General features: G+C 44.9%; 1 protein-coding gene across 3 annotated transcripts in view; it reads left to right on the forward strand.

Annotated features, from left to right (window-relative positions):
- Nrp2 (neuropilin 2) overlaps nt 1–19,799 on the forward strand; it is a 115,540-nt gene that overhangs the window by 77,591 nt on the left and 18,150 nt on the right. Inside the window, exons 13-16 of one of the 3 annotated variants that reach the window (XM_046462948.2) lie at nt 3,670–3,932; nt 5,443–5,539; nt 6,691–6,711; nt 15,917–19,532. In XM_046462948.2, the coding sequence (XP_046318904.1) occupies nt 3,670–3,932; nt 5,443–5,539; nt 6,691–6,711; nt 15,917–16,197 (662 nt within the window). In that variant the 3' untranslated portion in view covers nt 16,198–19,532. Of the gene's footprint in view, nt 1–3,669; nt 3,933–5,442; nt 5,540–6,690; nt 6,727–15,916; nt 19,533–19,799 lie in introns of those variants that run through there. The other 2 variants (XM_046462946.2, XM_046462947.2) reach the window with 2 other exon arrangements.

Consider the following 19,799-nt stretch of genomic DNA (forward strand, 5'->3'; position numbering starts at 1 on the left):
CTAGTTTACTCTGTCCCATCAGAGTTCAAAACCTGCTTCCATCTCTCTCTGGCAATACTCTAGGTCACATTGCTTCAGTTCTCTGAGACTCAACCCCTGGGGGGGGGGGTTGTTTGTTTGTTTGTTGTTTTGTAAAAGTGGAGGAAATAATTCTGATTGCACAGGGCTAAATTTTGCAAGGAAGATGACATCAGGTAAATAAATTCCTGTGCAGTGTCTGGTATGTAGTAGGTGCTCACTTTGTTCATTATCTTCTCCCTGTTTTTGTTTTGCTTTGTTTTTTTCCTCCCTTTCCTTGCATGTTTCCTGGTCTGTACCATTCCTTCATGATGTCCCTGGTTCTAATCAAGCTTCTGTCAGTGACAGGCAGGGACATTTTGCAGCTCAGCGTCCCTCTGACTGATGTCAACTGCTAATTCTTTAAATTTACATATCATCTTTCTTCCCTGGAGCTCATAGCACTTAGCAGACAAGTGGGCACAAATGATTTAACTAAGTGAAATCCAGAGGCCTGCTCGTCTGGAGATTCTGCAAACTAGTGGATTAGCTCAGATGTCAGCACTGAATTATGAGCCTTCAGCTGCTCGTGCTGAGCACGCCACCAGCGTTAATCCCTGGTCTTGCAGTGGTCCTTTAAATCATGCGTAGTGATTATCATCCTGCTGTGAGAGAGAGGGGAGAAGAAATGCAAGGAGAGGGGAGGGGCTTCTGAGGCCCCCTGGAAGAGGCCTGCTCGCGCCTCAAGTTCTAGTAACCGGATGAGCAAATAGAATGGACCCAGATGAAACCCAGTCAGCCCACTTCCTCATAAACCACACGCATTTCACTTACCAAATTCTAACCATTATGCTGTGATTCCCCTGCTGCTTAAGAATGCAAATTCACACAAGTGACAGTATTCCTGCCAAGCAGTTTTCAGGCAGCAAGTGGGTCTTATTTGTGAAACTGTGAAGGAAGAAGGCTGAATAATAACTCTCTGAAATCTGGTTTCCTTTATAAACGAGGTGGAAACAGTAAGTGCTTGGAAGTGACCAGGCGCATAGGAGCATTTGGGGGCTCTCGCTGGGGTCTCAGTCAATGGTGTGCCTCCAGAGGTCACCCTGTTATTGTTGGTGCACCTCACCTTTGAAAGGAGCTGTTGGCTCAGGAGAATGGAAGGATTGTGAAGGAATTATCTGAATCCGAGCCACTGCCAGCGTCTAGCAGATTCTCCCTCTGTCGGTTTCCAATGGACAGGCTCCTAGCACTCTTTATCCATTCATTTGTTCATTCACTCATTCATTCATGGGAACAAAATTTCCTTGAGTAGTGCCAAAAAAATGATCGTGAAAAAGGAAGGGGGAAGAAGCAGTACCAAACCCTAAATGTGCAAGGCCAGGACCTAACGAGAAACAGTTAAATCATGATGCCTGATAATAGGTAGTTACCTGCCAAAATCCAAAGAAAATGGCCTCCAGTTCTTTTAAAAGCCAGTGAAATCAGTGGTGTAGTCAGTAAACACTGGAGTTGTTGAGAGAAGAAGGGGATTAATGTTGCATGTGCCAGAATGATAAGGAGAGGAACTGGCTAAAGAGACGGGGTAGGGGAAGAAATGAAGGAGCAAGGAATTATAGGTAAAAGAAGAAAAGGAAGCACAGGCCCAGTGGGGAAACCAGTTTGCCTCAAACAGAGTGTGGGCTGGGGGGCAAGGCACCTACAGGCAGTTGAAATGGAAAATTGACTGCAGAAAGTTGGGGAAACCCTTAATGAAGTCTGGGCACTGCAGAAAGTTGGGGAAACCCTTAATGAAGTCTGGGCTCTGCAGCCTGTCTACCTTGGACAAGTCCCTTTAACCTTTCTGAGCCTCAATTTTTTATCATGTGCAAAGTAAGATTAGTAAATCCCAGTTCACAGGCATATAGCAAGGATGAAATAAAATAATGCATCCCAATGTGCTTTGCAACCTGTAAAGCATTATGCAAATAGGAGTTGTAATTATTATCATTAATAGCGCTGGCAATAAGATCTGATAGGAGAAGCCTAGGTTTGGAAGATCACCGAGTATCTGGTTACAGTATCAGTGTCTCCTCCCTCTGCAGAACTTCATTGTTAAAATTCTCTTCCGAAGATGGGTGCTTCTTAGTTATCTGTGCTGATTTGAGCCTCGAAGAGGTCAGATGTTGTACGTAGGTAGACAGACATGGCTCAGACTGGCGGAGGAGCCACAAAAGGAATCTCACATATGTACCCTAAACTGGTCTAATTTGATTTCAGGGAAGGACAGCTTCTGAAGCAATAATCCCAGACAGTCTAGCAAGAGGAAGGGGCTTAGATGAGCTAGGGAGGTAGACAGGAGGGCCAGAGAGTTGGGGAGGGAGGAGCTGGTTCTAGGCCAATGATGGGAAGTCAACCACAAGCTCAGCTCTCACAAGGGCAAACCAGTGATCAGGGAGGGTCCTGTGTTGCCTCAGGGCTCTGGAGCCCCAACCTGTTCTTTCCTGACAAGCCCAGGATGGTCATAACCCCTGTTGAGTTAGAAAGCACATGTCTCAGACTAACATAGCATCACATTAACATGACCTGAGGAGTCTGACATGCCCATGTTCCACGCTGGGTATGTAGTAAAAATGTGTCCCTGCCCTCTTGCAGAAGTGTTCAGCCCAAGATGCCCCTATGTCTTCAGGGCCAAAAGAAGACAGGGAGATGTCCTCCTCAGATGCACCTTGCCCTCTGTACATGTGGCCAGAGTGCTCTTGAACCAGCAAGTGCTAGTCTCTGCACCTGTGTCTGCAAGACATGGGGTCTGTCAACCACAATGAGAAATCTGTCTTTCACAGAAGTGTCTGATGTATTCAAAATCAATCCTCCAAAAGGGTCAATCTCCAAACATTTGGACTTGGTGAACCTTTAATTTCCCAGAACATGTATATTCTCTGCTAAACACATAGCCTTTGTTACGGCAATAATGACCGTATCTTTATCATTGGAGCTGTCTGTGTCTGACTGCTTGAGAAAGGTCAAGTTCAGCCCTCCCTGGAGCGTACAAGGAAGGGGGTGGAACGTTAGGCATCAGAGTCATCATACTCAGCCACCACCCCCTGTTCTGTTTGAAGCTGACATGGGCTTCCAAGTCACAGGCACAGGAGCCCAGGCATCATCTAGCAGCACTGGCAGAGACAGAAGGTTTTAAATGTCTTCCATTTGGACAGTGCCCAGCCAAGACGTCAAAGGCTTGAAACATAAAACACCTAAGCCAGAGTCACCTCCAATCTAGCAGCCACTTCACCCCCTGGAAACTTTTCCCTTATAATTCAGTTTAGACTGCACTGACCCTTCAGGTAAGCCTAAGATGAGTAAGACATGGACCTGGCCTTAGACTCTAGGGAGCGAAGACAAGCCAAACACAACCAGCCAACACCTAAGACCAGCTACACCACGTGCTATATGTGTGATACAAAGAAAGTGATACAGAGAAATAAGAGATTTAAACACTGAAGAAAGGGCTTCAAGAGGAGAATCAGGGTTCTGAAGACACATCAAGGAGGGGACACAGGACCTGGGGAACAAGGACAGGAATTTAAAAAATTTTTTAAAACCTGGTCCCAGCTTTTTACTGGAGGGGCTACAGCTGTGAACTAGTATCTTTCCCAAGCATTTATCAAGGATCTCTGTTTGGGTTTGTTTTCTCAGATGACAGGAATTTCTTGCGGCTGCAGAGTGACGGCCGGCGAGAGGGTCAGTACGGGCGGCTCATCAGCCCACCTGTCCACCTGCCCCGGAGCCCCGTGTGCATGGAGTTCCAGTACCAAGCCACGGGCGGCCGCGGGGTGGCGCTGCAGGTGGTACGCGAAGCCAGCCAGGAAAGCAAGCTCCTGTGGGTCATCCGTGAGGACCAGGGCGGCGAGTGGAAGCATGGTCGCATCATCTTGCCCAGCTACGACATGGAGTTTCAGGTGGGGTGGTGGAGGAAGTTGGGTGGGGAGATCCGTGGGAATCGTGATCCGTATTTCAATATTTCAAAGGACCGTGCCCATTCATCATTAGGGGACACGGTTAAGCGCTGCCGTTTTCATTGTGCTTCTCAAGTCGCCATGGCAACTAAATGACACTCTTATTTGTTATTCAGAATGTGCCTATCTCTACACCCAGACTTGGTTCTTTGTTCCTCCTATTGCCTTTTATATTGCTGAAATCTTCTCCAACAAATGTTTCTTCTCTCCATTTTATTTTAGATTGCTATCAGGTAGGCTGACAAAGGGACACAGAAGCCAGGGAAATAAACAACAAACAAACCCTCCACACACAAGGGAAGGGGTGTGAGCCCCTCAGAATGGAGGAGGAAAAGGGAATGCCCTCCTAGACCTGTCCTGGGGAGCAGGAAGGAGCACAGGAAGGGGGCAGATACAGTTTGCTCTCTGTGGTCAGCAAACCTGAGAGTCTTAAACAAGTGGCTTCTCTTTCAACAGCTCTAAGAATTTAGTTATATTATCTCTGTCCCATGGAGCAAGAGACTGAGGCACAGATGGGCACGTGCAGCTGTAGCTGCATCTTGGGTAGGAGTCGACACACTGGATGAGGTGACTGAGAACCAGCCAAGGCATTAACCTGCTCCTCCCCAGACGAGGAGCAGCAACAGATGGCTGGTGAGGCAGCCAACTGCTCGCTCAGCTTGCCAGAGGACATGTGCTCGTTTGCAGAAAGAACCTGGGGAGGGCGAGAATGAGGAGTGATTGAAGACCGCAGAGCAGAAAGGGCTTCCGTGGGGAGGTGGGTGGGGAGCAGGTTCCCACTCACTAACCTAATACATGCATTCTAAGTGCCCATTTGCATTTTTGTCTAACCCACTAGACAGTGAGTTTCTCTACGCAGAAGTCTTGTTCATGAGATTGTATTATTGTCCTTGTGCCTAGCACATAGTAGGTGCACAGAAGCCATCACTGAAAGGGCAAATTATTTCCTTCTTAGAGGCAATAATGGACCCCTCAGGGTCATAATGCAATGGGACCCACGAGACAAACTTGTAAGCTATATTTCTCACTTTACCCACTCCTGCTCATGTCCTCTGAGTTTTCAAATACCTGGACTGGCATTTGAAAAAAATTCATGAGAAAGAAACTTCAAAAATAGCTAGGGAAAATTTAACCCCTCTTTAAACACTCCTCAATTGTGGTTCTTTTAATCAATGCATCCTAGTTGCTGGACAACAAATATCCATCACCTTGTTATATTTTTTCATTCCCCCCAAATATGCATTTGATTTGAACCAACTCTTTTAAAAATTAAGATCTCTAGAGCTATAGTCATGTGGCCAACAGATGTGTACCAGATGCAATAACACGTGTGTGTGTGTGTGTGTGCATGTGTGTACATGAATTAAGCTGGAGTTAACAAAAATCAAAAAATCTTTGCAGTTTGGACCAGGAAACTCAAATTAACCATGGCTCTGGTTCTTTCATCTTCTAGATTGTGTTCGAGGGGGTAATAGGGAAAGGACGTTCAGGAGAGATCGCCATTGACGACATTCGGATAAGCACTGATGTCCCACTGGAGAGTTGCATGGGTATGTGACAACTGATTATGCATGGCTCTTCTAAATAAGACCACCAAGGGCTGGGACAGACAAGAAGAAACAAGAGGCCATTTTCAGACCAATCATTCCCCAGTGGGCAGAGCAGGTGGCAAGGTGTGAGAGTAATTGTATCTTGGACTGAATTCAGGATGGGAAAGTGTGAGATGAGGTAAAAGCTGTGTCCCTGTTCCCAATCAGCCATAGATGTGCACTAAGTACATGAAGATTCTGGGTGCCGAGATCCCATCATCAGACTCCAGTTTTTATCAAAGAAAATGCTAGAGGACAAGAGCAACTGCCAGTCAGAATTACATGCCAGAAAGGTTTGATGATTTAATGGAAGCCTTCAGTATGAGCTAAAATAGAACACGTGGTACATAAGAGGGATAATACAATTACCAAGCAGTTCTTTTATGTGAATGAGTTGCAGGGCAAAGTATGGCATGTGAAATAAGATGCCACATTTTGCTTTAAAACTAATACCTGTAATGCCCAAGTCCTGGAGCTATAGGATTAAAACATTGCATACCAGGTGACTGACATGGGAGGGACACCATTATGGTCACCTTGGTCAGAAATGCAGGGTAGCAGCCTTCCTGAGGGTATACATTTTACACAAGGCCTCCTCCTATAGCAGGGGCCACCCCAAGGTTACCTTGACCATCTCTCATCAGAGTCATGGGCACTCCCAAAAGCAAGATAGGAATCCTGAGAAGGAACAGGACTAGAGTAGTGGTAATGAGTTACCAAGTCCTTTTCTTGGCCCACGAGTCCTAGGTTTGTGCATGCCTGCTGATGTCAGAAGCAACTGGGACCACCCCAGTCCCCTTAGGCAACTCTCAGACCTCGGGCATCTAAAAGTAATCCTGGCTCTGAGAAAGTAATCAGTGGTAAGTGACTGATTACAATGCTTTTGGGACCCATTACTCTGGAAGGACTTTGTGTTCCAAAGCAATTTTGAGAATCCTCTCTACCCACCTCAACCCCCGTGATGATGATATGTTAGACAGAACATGTAGAGGACATGGAGCACTTTCTATGGAGTATTACCAAATAGCCTAGTGGAAGTTGTCATTGTCATCATTCATACAATTATTTCTTCCCTTTATCTAACTCAAAATTTTTTTGTTTTTTTTTTCCAGAACCCATCTCAGCTTTTGCAGGTGAGAATTTTAAAGGTAAAAAAAAATAAAACTTTTTTTTTTTTTTGCATGCCTTTTCCCTCCCCCTTGTGATGTGAATTTGGTGGTGGGGGAGTAAACTTCCAAATTTGACAGAGCTCTCAAGAGAAAATAGGTGCCTCACCTTCCCACCACTAGATGGCACCAGCAACACCTGTAGATTCAAGGATTGAGATCCTCACTGTCTCTTGTTTAATTAAAGTTTAGAAACCTATAATAGAGACAAATAGGGTACAGATAAACCTTTCAGCCTTGAATTGTCCAACGGGGAGCAATGAAGCTGAAAATGCAGGAGAGGCGAGAAAGAAGAGGCTATGGGAAACCAGAACCAAAAAAAAAAAAATGTAGTAAATTAAAAGTGAAATGAGGTGGCAATGATTTATTTTAGCCTGAAGATGGTTTCTTTCCAGCTCCAGGGTACCAAGGCAGCAGTCTCAATTAACCCCCGGTTAGGCGCAGTGGCAGGCAGTCTTGTGAGGGATGGATGTTAGGAAAGACAGGAGGAGTGGTAATCGTGAGGAGGAAGAGTTGACAGATTCAGGAACTGGTGTCTTGTAAAGGGACTAAGGAGACACATAGGTGATGGAGTTAGAGCACTTGAAATTCAGGACTTAAAAACAGAAAAGGACATTTTCTCCCTAAGAAAGTAAAGAGAGCAAGGCAAAGAAATAATTTGGGATGCTTGCCTCATCCAGGAAAATAAAAAGTCCTCCAATCTTGGGCAGTAGTTCTATCAGTGCTTTGGTAATGCAGCAGGTCTGCATCTCACCCACTTTGCAGTCCACCTTGATGACACTGCTAAATGTCTAATGCTAAACACTTAGGAGCCACTCTAAATGCTTCCCTGCAGTTGGCCTGACAAGCACTCTTGGAGACCCTGACCCCCACCTAATGACAGAGAGTTTTCTGCCTGCAGTTTGAGGGCTGCTGTACCCTGTTTGTACTGGCTGGGTTTAACCCTATAGGTGACAGCATTTCAGAGATAAGGACAGCCATTTTTATATCCCATGTCTAGACTAGTTATCTTTACTCTCGTTAATCTGTCCAGCTTCTGGCTAGAAAGAGATGAATTCCTGGTTTGCCACCTAGGTATATTCCCGGACTTCAAATCATCTCACTTAATTTGCCACTCAGCACCCAGAGCTCTAAGGGGAAGGAGAAAAAGTGACACTAGAGAAGAAAATGAAAAAAATGTATTTTTTTTCCTCACTTATCCTTCCTCACCTCCCCAAACTTCATGCCACTCTGCATTCCACATTTTAAAGTATTAGTAGTATTTGTGTGCATATATTTGTGCTCTCCGGGTGTGAGATTTATGTGAATGCAAATCCTAAGTATTGGAAGGAAAGCTGAGATCCAAACTGAACGACTTGGATTACAGTTGAATTCAAGGTCTAACCTTCAGGACCCAAGGTAATGCTCATACTGGGGAAGTGAATCCTGCTCATGTTATTTCACCTGACTTTCTTTGGGTCATTGAGGCTCAAAGCTCCCAGAAAGACTGGGTCAAGGTGTGCTGGCAAGTGCCACAAATGCTGTTCTGTGTGCACACCGTGTCAGGTCATGACTGACAAGTACGGTGGTTAAGGGCTTTGCCTCTGTAAGAGAACAAACAGGCCAGGCGCAAGTGCTTTCCTTGAAGCTGTGTGTACTACAGGGCTGCACGGTCCAGTTGTGTTTGCTTGTACAAAATATATGCATAAAATCTTATCCAAGCAGCAGTGCTCATTTAGCCAAAATAAACACGGGTTTTAGTAGTTTGAAGGTAAGAATTTCCAGTGTGCTCCTGGTGGGCTTGTTGTGGAAGATGGCAAGCATCTTGGCAAAGAGGAAACCAAGTCTTGGGGAACAGAGACTTGGCCAAGGAACACAATCAAAATCAGAGTTGGAGTTAAGAAGGGACGATTTTGATCACAATGGCACATTTTACATGGAGCTCTGAGCTGGTAGCCAGAATCTAAGGGTCAGGGGTGGCTTCTTCTGGGCTGAGGATTGCTTGATCTCAGCATGTCTCTGTGGGCACTTTTACTCAAGCAAACCCTTCCATTTGGGAGAGAAAGAGGATGTGTGTTCCCTCTAACATAGTAACACATATTCTATTCCTCTCGAGGGCAGAACAGCAGGAACCCTCTGTTGGTTGGGGAAAAAAAATCAGTCTTTCGGTTCAAGGGGAAATAGAGAGAAGTCCGGTCTGGGCAGGCAAGATATGGAAAGTTGATGTTGAAACAGCATTAACAATAGGCAATTACATTGTTAGTATGTTTTTGAGTTGATTTTTTTTCTTTTCCATTATAAATTAACCATGTGACAGAAGTAATCCCATTCATTAGGAGAGATCAATGTATACTCAGTAAATCTTTAGGGAAATACAATAAAAGTAGTCTTTGGATCTGAGCTTATTAGGTATTCTTGATCTTTCATATTTCCAAGTATCTTTCATTTTCTGCTTCTTACTGATTTCTTGCCACGCAGCATTGCCTTTTTATTCTAATCACCTGGATTTTCTGCTTTTTATATACACTTAGATTGTGTATCAGGGTGTGTTAGTACTGAAGGGAAGCCATAGAGAAAAGAGGACCATAGAGAAGGCAGAAAAGAGAAGAGAGAATGAATAAACTGAGTTGTCCTGGGATTTTTTAAAAGCCCTTTTTGTTGTTCTTATAAGTCAAATCTTAAACAATGTAGCCTGGGCATGCTTTTTCAATTTTTAATTTTCTGTTTTTTTATAAGCAGTAGCTATAAACATGGTGCCATCGTGCATCTTTTTCTAGGATTTGAGCTTTAACAAATTAAAAACTATATAAGGGGAAAAAAAGGATTGAAAAGTGGTGTCATTAGGTGATGAATTATTTCCTCCTTACTGATACTTTTTCAATAAAAGAAAAAAAAATAAAGAAACCAGTAAAAGTACATAAAGTCCATAGTCAAGAGTTCTGTAGTTGTTGACCAGGCGGTTGTTTTTATCAGCTCTCGGTGAAGACCAGAGATTTTGTTCCTGTTGGAGGCTGTGGGCTTTGGCAAGAGGAGCAGAGGGATCTGGGTCTGGAGCTCCAAAGCAGGGCTGCCCTTGTGGAAGGTGGTCCTTGGAGTGGAGGATTCAGAATTTTGGTCTTACACTGATGGATGCTAAAGGGAACATCCACAGTTCCTGTCGATGGCCATGAACATGGATTTGTGTCTCAGATCATTTGTGAGCATGCTGTGCCCCATCTTTTGGGTTTCACTGAGTACCTTTCTGCAGTTTTCATCCAGGTAGAACCAGAAGAAAATGAGTGTTGAGGCTGTCTCATGGACAGAGAGGGAAGTGGTCTTAAAAGAGACCTCTTTGAGCAGACTGGCAGCTGATACTGTGTCTGCCTCAGGTTTTAAGTTCTATTTATTTGGTACATACTGGCCAATCTCTGCATGTTTTTCTATTTTTTTTTTATAAGCAGTAGCTATAGACATTTTGTGCTTTCACTTCTTTTTCCATCTGTAACCTCACCCTGCTACTACCTGCCTCCCAGAGGCTTTGCCACCAGTCCCCCAACTCAGGATGCAGGACCACAGATGACCTTTCTCCTTGGATCCACAACCTGTCTACTAGAAGCACTTCTGAAACACAGAGAGGGTTAAACACTATGCTTGCACGTAGTCCTCTGATGAGAGGCAGAGAAGTATTCCTAAACCCTGCCAGGGTTCCAGATAGGCAGCTGTGGTGTGTGAATCCTCCTCCCCTCCCCACCCCCCAGCTTCCAGCTGCCAGATTAAGGCTAGGTGTTGCTGAGCAGGGAAGGATGGAGATCAGAAGTGTGAACCGCGTAACTGCTTGGCAGCCATCCTTGCTCAAGGGACACAGATTTCTTTGTGCAGTTGACTTGTGCACACTGCCCTTGCCTATCACAAGGGCCGGACACCTCCCCTCCCCACAAGTTTACAGTTAATCTAAACAGCTGCTGAGGTCTAAGGGCAGAAGAAAATGGTTTTTGTTGACTTCTTTTCTCTAAGAGCACAAAGGTCAAGCCCTAGTTGAAAGAAGGTAGCATAAGTGCCCCCAGAAAACTGAGAGGGGTCCGAGACCAGCCATCCAGGATTCTGAATTTAGAGGCATTTTAGACAGACGGGGGACAGAGGACAGAAAGGGGGACTCACATGGTTTCAGCCAGCTCACTGAAAACCCCCAGTGATTCTTTCTATACATGTCTCATAAAACAAATGGAAAGAGTCATTCCTCAGGGATGCTTTGTACTTTAAGATCCTTTCTCCAAACAAATCAGAGGGCATGACCACATTCTTCTACTATCTTCTATAAACTTTTCTAGAGGAGCCAACCTTTTTCTGTTGCTTGTTTAATCGCACAAATTAAATAAACCTTTTATTTGAAATGTCCCTCTTCACCAACACTTCATTTTCAACAGGTACATAGAGGACTCCTCAGACAGGCCAAGCCTAAAACAGTTCTTATGCGCAAACAGCCTTTTCTTCTGAGCGAGAAGACTCACCAGTGGTGTCTTTCAAAATGTTTCTTTGGGGAACCTGGGTGACTCCTCCAGGTCCGGGTGGCATTCCATGAACACAGCTGTAGGAGATGCTTTCTCTTTTCAGGGATTGAATGAGAACCTGGCTTGACTGAGACACGCAGTCCTTAGACAGGTGCAGGCAGAGTTGAAGGGGGAGAGAGGGCTGCTTCGGGTTCCACCCCTGCTTGGTGAGAACAGGGGCCTGCAAATTCCTCCTGTGAAAAGCCAGATTGTAAATATTTCAGGCTTTCAAGGACATAGTCTCTGCTGCAAGCACTCAGCTCTGCCACTGTGGCACGAAAGCAACCGCAGGCGATAGGTAAACAGATGAGGATGGCTGTGTTCCAATAAAACTTTATAAAAACAGGCAGTGCGCCAGGTTTGGCCCATTAGGCTGTAGTTAGCCGACCCCTGGGTTAGAGCACAGGCTGAGGATTCAGACCACCTGGTTCCAGTCCTGGCTGCCACTTGGTAGAAGCCTGCAATTCTGAGGGCACCGAGCCATCCCTGGGGCTTCACTGTGGGCTACTCTGCCCTCCTCAGTTTTTTACCAAGTGAAACCAGAAAATCACTTATCCTCTCAAGTCCTCATGTCTCCCATTTGCTGATCATGAGGAATAACAAAGGTTCATGTGAAGACCACAGACCAATGGCCAACAAAAATTAAAATGTCTGCTCATTCCAGCTCTTGTGACAGGCACATTTCCAAATTGTTTAGGAAATTGGTAGCCATATTTGCAAATAGAAACGAAAGGAACATGACCTAATGTGTGAATTCTTTTTTTTTTTTTTTTTTTTTTTTTTTTTTTTTGCCTATCCATGGCTTCTCAGAATTCAAATTCTTTGCATTCACATTGCTTTTCTCTGAGGAGCTCAGAACTTTTCCAGTTGGGAGCCTGCTTAATCATGCAAATACATTTGGAGTTATTGACTACTTACATATCTGTTTCTCATTATCTCAAACAATGGAAAAATTTTTTGGAGAATTGGGGGTGGAAATTAATGAAAAATAGTTGGGGCATTGAAAGCATCATCCAAATGCAAAGAAAAAGAAATGATGAGAGTAAGTGATAGAAGTGGGAATGATCAAAGGGGACGTTAGGAGCATGTCATCAGGCCTGTGCAAGGCTGAAGTCTCAAGGACATTCTCTCTCCCAGGTCCCTCACCCAGGGTCCTCTGTTGTAAAACAATGGCCTAGTCACCCCATAGGGCTGAGGGGACTAGTGGGGTTAAAGTCGAGCTACTCATTAACCTGGGCACCTAGTATAAGTGTCTTCTGCCCAAAGTGGGCACCTTTATCCTTCCCCTCATAGGGGCACCACAGGCAGAATCTCTTGCACTTTCTGAGAATAATTTCTTTGAAGTACCAGGAGTAGGTCATCAACATTTTTTAGGGAGTCTGAACATTGGTCCAAAATATATTCTTCCATCCTTCTACCCAGCCATCAATCTATCCATCTGTCCATCTATCCTCTGTTTCATCCATCCTTTTGGCATTCATTGAACAGCTACTGTTGGTGGGGAAGTTGCTTTGGGTAGGGATTGAACCCTAACTGATTTATCACCTTCTTCTCTGTAACTGGTAAACCACAGTCTCATCAGCACACAACCTTTCAAGGCTGAGCCACAGTCCAAACAGCACAGTCCACCTGCCTTTGAGAGTTGACTCTCTTTAGCTAGAGAATGTTCTAAGAAACTTCTGGCCCCCCCAAACTTCAAGTCACCCCAAAACTGCACATTAAAGGATGAGGAAAGCATTGTTGTATCCTCTCTTTTCTAATCTCCTTAGTATTAAAAGAACAAACTCACACAGTATGGTTTCTCATGTGTGCAAACACATGTACAAGGAAAATGTTTAAAGGGCCAATATAATGTACCCAAATGGCTTCTGTCACTCATGTTTTCTACATATTGGTAATTTTAGGGGAAGGAGCATAGGTAGGAAAGGAGAAAGATGGTTTTATACCTAAAGTGGAGTCTGTTTTCAAAGGCAGAGCACAATCTGGTTCTGAATATATAACCCACATGTTATATTTAACCTTCCCCAGCAAGCAGGAAGATTCTCCCTACTCGCCCCAACTTTGCCTCTATCATCAGAAACATTTTAAGAGTAGTATTAAGGGCCTGGCGCGGTAGCACACACCTGTAATTGCATCTGTTTGGGAGGCTGAGGCAGGAGAATCTCAAGTTCAAAGCAAGCCTCAGCAAAAGCAAGGTGCTGAGCAACTCAGTGAGACCCTGTCTCTAAATAAAATACAAAATACCACTGGGGATGTGGCTTATGTGTCAAGTACCCCTGAGTTCAACCCCCAGTTCCAAAAAAAAAAAAAAAGGAGCATTAAGGTCTCAGACCCAGCACTTTGAGTCTTGGCTGGTGTATTTAATATTGGAAACCAGCATTTTGACCAAAGGAAAGTAAACCTTTAAACTGAGACCACCTGGTGATAACAGAGGGAACATGAGTAGTTGAAACCATGTTCTGCTTGACAAAAATTGGCGCTCCTGCCTTTGGGGCCTGGTCAGGTGTTTTAAATGGGAACTTAATCACCGTGGATTTACCACCTCCCTTTTCTCTGAGAGGCAAGCTGCAGTCTCATTAGAGGATGGCCCTCACTATGGAGCCAAGTCAGAATCAGGGGCAAACCTGGGGATACCTCGTGGGGAGAAGAGTGATAGCTCTGAGGAACTCCATGCCCACCCTGCACTGTGTTGCTTCCCGTGCATTCTGTGAGCTCACATGAAAATCCAGCAGCAGGGTGGTTGCCAGGCAGCAGATACTCCTGGTGACCTGAATCCAGAGTTGACACCAGTTCACTGTGACTTGCAAGCTGGCCACTTCAACAGAACTGTTTTCAGCGCCTTGCTTTCTCTTTGTCTCCATTCTGTTCATAATTTCCAATGCGAGGACACATAAAAGAGACAGAGCGTCCTTTCATAGCTACAATAATGAAATCATTAAAAGACAGAAAAAGCTTAAGGACAAAGAAAAAGAGAGTAGGTGATCATGTGGGAGAAGACGAGATTGCAAAAGAGGTCTTGGGGGACCATGAGATCTTTTCTGCCCGAGAGGCACTAGGAACCTGCACCTCAGTGGAAGGGGATCCCCAAACCCAGAGGAAGTGGTGACCAAGAGCTGACAAGTTGGGCAGGCTTTGAAAGATTTTTCAAGGGAAATGTCTCATTTTTCTGTCCCTTCTGAGAAGACGTTAGAAGTTCTGACACACCTCTCAGCTATTCCCAAATAAAAGAGAGGCTTGTGAGGGTTCAGGCCACTGGAACTGCAGAACACTGACTCAGAATGAGGCGTCTGTTTCACACTCGTATTTTATTCACTGAGCATTCCTTGGGTGCCCTCTTTCACATACCCTCAGGAAACACCAAATCGAGAGTGATTTCCTCGGCATGAGGAGCTCAGAGTCTCATGGGGGAAGACAGGAAATATAAACGAGGCCTTGACTACATCCCAGGCAGAGGTGCTCCTCACAGAGTAGGACACATGAAGAGACAGGAGGGTCTCCTTCCATGGCTCCCCTCCTGGAGTCCCCTATGGGTAGAGAGGACACATGTTTCTGGCCACCAACACTCAATGCAAGAATCTAGAGAGGCATTTTTCTTAGGTTAAGCCTACACCGTTTTTCAGAAGTAAAGATCCTGTCTGGCTTTGGCAAACTCAAAGGCGCCTAGTCCCTTTCTGGGCCAGACTCTCAACTGAAGTAAATCTTTGGGAGAATCAAGTTGTAGCACTGTTTTGCATCAAGTGGGACTCTAGCCAGTCTTTCCCCCAGAGTTACCCTGGGCTTAAATCTACTACAGCATCTCCATGGTAACCAGAGGCCGCCAGTGAAGTGGCTGCCTTCTAGATCCCCTGCCCCGCCCCTCCCTGCTCTGTCTTTCCCATGATTGAGAAGGATCTCACTCTGCTCTCACTTACTCTTACTCTCACGTGCCCGCAATCGCTTTGTGCCCACATTTTTTGGTTGCAACTTCCCTTCTAATCTGCTTTGTAAATCCTCCATCCAATTAAAAAAAATAAAAATGAAGATGCGTTAGTCATTGCTTGACAGTGGTAATTGACCTGTTTAGACAAGACCAGGCCGATTTCAATGGGCACAGAAGCCTTGGCAAGCCAAAGTGGAATTTACCTTCAAGTCTAGCCAGCCTAATTAACACATTGTTTGAGAAAGCTGGCCAGCCAGACCAAATATGGCATTTCCACAACCTGGAAGGAATCTGCCCAGATGAACTACCCTGAAGTCATTTCAGCATCATTTTCTTGTGTGTATTTGCACGTGTGTGTGTGTGTGTGTGTGTGAGAGAGAGAGAGATAGAGAAAGAAAGAGGGAGAATGACAATGCTTCTCTATTTTATAGAGTAATTGTGGATAAACAGGAAAAAATAGCTTTGTTATCCATACTACTCACCAACTGGATATTGGTTTAACCTCTCTGAGCCTCATCTGTAAAATGGGTGTAAGCTACCTATCTCATAAAGGGGATGAGTAGAAGATAATAGCGATCGTTTGAAAGTGCGCAGCACACATTAGCCCCCTGACCCTCCCCGTGCGCCCCAAAGCATGTATGTGTTTCTCTTTCTCTCTCTTCTCTTTCTCTTTTATTTATTTTTGAATTGGTTTTTGAGTAGTGCGCATGCTCTCAGCCTAGCAACACTTTCTGTGTCTCTCCCCCAGGGGGCACCCTCCCGCCAGGGACCGAGCCCACAGTGGACACGGTGCCCGTGCAGCCCATCCCAGCCTACTGGTATTACGTAATGGCCGCCGGGGGCGCCGTGCTGGTGCTGGTCTCCGTCGCGCTGGCCCTGGTGCTCCACTACCACCGGTTCCGCTATGCGGCCAAGAAGACCGATCACTCCATCACCTACAAAACCTCCCACTACACCAACGGGGCCCCTCTGGCGGTGGAGCCCACCCTAACCATTAAGCTAGAGCAAGACCGCGGCTCGCACTGCTGAGGGCCGAAGCAAGAACAGCACCCAAACAAACAAGAAAGACTGCAAACACGTTGCCTCGATTTTGCACTTTTTTCTCCTCGCCTAGTCTCTGTGTGAACTCCCAGACCTCCCTCCCGCTGTCCCCGACCCGGAGCTCTCCATCCACCCCTTCCACGCCCCTTGGATTCTTTTCCTTTGCTTTGGTTTTTCTTGTCTGCCTTTCCTTTTTTCTTTTTCTTCCTCTCCTTTCTTCTTCTTTTTTTCCTTTCTTTCTTTCTTTTTCTTTCTTTCTTTCTTTCTTTTTTTGTTTGTTTTGTTTTGGTTTGTGATTCCAAACCAACAAAACCCAACTCTAATGCTGCATCTTGGAATATAAGAAGAGATCACCCCTAAGCACTTCACAACTCAAAGCTCAGCTGGTTTTGTTCCAGAGACTGGTTCTCCTGTTTCCCCCCTTGCCTTATCCCATCCCTCCTCTCGGTGCGCAGGCTGCCAGGAGTCTTGCGGGAACCTGGCTCTGTGTGTATGTACATAGTAAACACTCGCCATGTGAATAGCTCTGTGTGGGTATGTGTGTGGGTGTGAGAGAATGGTTCTTTGTGGGGGGAGTGTGTGGGTGTGTGTGGAGTGCCCCATTACTCTTGTGTTACTTCTCCCGCGGTGCATTTTTTCAAGAAAATAATATACTGTACAAATTTTGTTTACTTGGAGAAGAGAATTGAAGCTTTTTGTTGCCTTATCTAGCTCTGGCTGGGTTTCTGTTGGCTGTCATTGTCATCTCCAGATACCTAGAGAAATAGAGGCCACATGGAATGTAGTGTGGCCCTTCCCATCCCCATCCCCATCCCCAACCCACCTGACCCAAGAGGAAGGTTCCCCCAGTGCACTCAGACAGGAGCCCTTGGCCATGTCTGCCGGCATCTTTGAAGTCACGAGATAACAGCCATTGAGTGTATGTGGAACCATCTCTACTTCCAGCCCTGAAGCAAACCTGGCTCATGTTGCCTTATAAAAGAGAAGCTCATGATGAATGTTTAGCTTTTATCAGTTCAGTCCGAGTGTGGAATAAGTCATAAAAAATAAATCTGGGACCGATGTAGGAAAAGCAGTAGTCTGTTCAAATTCAGAGCAGGAGGAGGGGGAGGAGAGAAGGGAGGAGAAAGAAAGACTGAAATGTTGTCTTTGTAAAGTGTCCTAGTGGGGCCCTCCGTGGGATGGGGTCGAGAAAGAAGGTATTCTTTGGTATGATATTGGTCGTTGTAATAGCATTTGTAAAATATGGGGGGAAAGGGGGATCACTTGCTTTCTTTTCATGGTGTTAATGTGTGCCTGAATCTATAGCCGCTAAAAAATAAGGCTGTCCACCTGATTTACTTAAATATTATGAAAGAATAGAAAGTAATCATTTGTTTAAATGTACCAGCATGGTACCCTGTAAACCATTCATGGCATCTGGCAAACATACCCTCCTAGGCTGGCCTGGCATATCCAGATGTTGCTGCATGGTCAGAGAGGAGGTAGAATAAAGGTATATCCATTGCTGCCCACTTGTGCTCACTAAGCAACGCAAGGAAAGGGATGTTAAAAAACAGTTGCCTAATGATTCTGTAAAATGATGATGGATTGAATAATGAAGCCAGCTTCACCGATAGAAAATGTGTATTTGAAGATTTCCAGTGTACTAGGGCTCAGCCTCAGGGGCATTTGTTTTTACCTTCCTGCTAGGAATCCACTAGGGAAGTGTAAAATTCTCTCCAAAGATGGTTGCCTGAGATGCAAGCCTCCAGGTACAGAAAAGAGAGCAAAATACTAATGATTTTTTTTTTTTTGGATGCTTGGGAGAGAGCCTTTTAGCATTCTTACAGAATATCCAGATAGCTCCCTTCAGCATACACACTCCACTTTCCCATCTGGTTCGTTTCATCCTCCTGAAAGAACGGTGCTCTCCCCTTCTTATTCTGTTTCAAAGAGCTACTCTGTCTCAACCACAGCAGCCCTGCCAAGAAAAGCAAGATGAAAGGCTAGAGCATGGCTACCTTGAGATTTCAAAAAAAAAAAAAAAAAATGTTCAACCCCAGCTGAAGATGCAGAAGGAAGCAGGAGCAGGAGGGGTCAGCAGCTCAGGATGCCTTGGGACAACTAACAAGCCAGTCACTGAGGGCTTATTATTATGGGGATCCACTGCCAGTTGAGTGTTTGGGGCCCGGCATCCCTCAGAATAATGGCCCTTCTTTTAGGTGCCCCATGGGGCATGGCAGCAAGAAACCGCCCCTGGAAAATCCAGCCAGTGTAGTGACTGGATGTGTTGCCACCTTCCTTTGAGGGTTCCCCCTTCCTTAAAAGAAGATGTGAACTTGCTGTCTCTTTTCCCAATGCCCATGTAGCATCATCTGTGTGTACATGCCATAGTTGAGAATATGAGGCTGTTCAACTCTTAGGGAATCCACTTCGGCTGAGGACTGATCTCTCTCTCTCTCTCTCTCTCTCTCTCTCTCTCTCTCTCTCTCTCTCTCTCCACTCTAGCAGCTTTCATAGTATTATCCAGGTACTATGCTAAAAGGGCAGCTCTTCTGTAAAATGCCATGCCTTGCAGATTTAAAAAGCAAAATTCTGTTATTTCATGGAGGAGGGGAAGAACCTCTCTCTTCTAAGAAAAATAGACTGGACAGGTGGATGCATGTGTGTGTTTGGTGTTGCTTCTCTGAAGAAAAGAGGTGATAGCAACTAGTAAAATATGAATGAGTGAGTGAGTGAGTGAGTGAGTGAAAGAAAGAGAAAGAGTGAGTGAGGCCAAGGTCTGGCTCAGGCTGGTAAAGCTCTTGCCTTACTAGAGGTTCCATGACGACACCTCCAGGAGGGAAGCCCTTATTTCTGGGGTGAAAAGTCCCTTCCTTGGTATTATGCTAGCAATTGCTGTCACCGAATTGCTGGTTAAGGCAGTAAAATTAAAAAAAAAAAAATATATATATATATATATAGCATTGCCATTGACAAAACAGGATGCTGAAAATAAAATCAACTCATCTTTTCCCCTTGTCCTACATTTTTGGGATTAAAACCAGAATAGGAAATCCAATAATATTTCTGAGGTTGATACCCTATCTTTAAAAAGACCCAGTCTTTAAAATGAAACCAACAGGCAAGTAAACACCTAAAAAATCGAAAATTACCAAAGAACAACAACAAAACAAGAAAACCTAAAGATTTTTACTTCCTATTCTTATCCCCCTCCCTCTAACTGTGACATACCTTGCATTTGCTCAGTTGCCTGTGTGTCAAAATAACTTGTGGACGTTGGAAACTATTTGAAAATGTATTGTGTGGAATGTAATAAAATGATGATATTTTTATACAAACATCTGGGTTTTTTTCCCCCCCATTTGCCTGTGAGAACAAAGTTAAAGCGTAGGCTTGGAACAAATTGATGTTTCTAAAGTTTACACATCACCTTCTGAGCTACAGGGCATTTCTGTGGGAGGTAGGTGGGTTTTCTCCTTGAGGCTGAATGCCAGCTCTTCCTTCTTTTTATTTTTATTACTGCTTGTTAGGAGTTTTATCCAATTTGTACAGCTGAGCCAACTTTTATGATTGGTGTGGGATTTTGTGAAAGTTGCTAAGTGCTA

Source organism: Marmota monax, unplaced genomic scaffold (genome assembly GCF_021218885.2).
Source record: "Marmota monax isolate L192 unplaced genomic scaffold, Marmota_monax_Labrador192_F-V1.1 WCK01_AAM20220418_F8-fsc00095, whole genome shotgun sequence".
NCBI classification, from domain to species: domain Eukaryota; kingdom Metazoa; phylum Chordata; class Mammalia; order Rodentia; family Sciuridae; genus Marmota; species Marmota monax.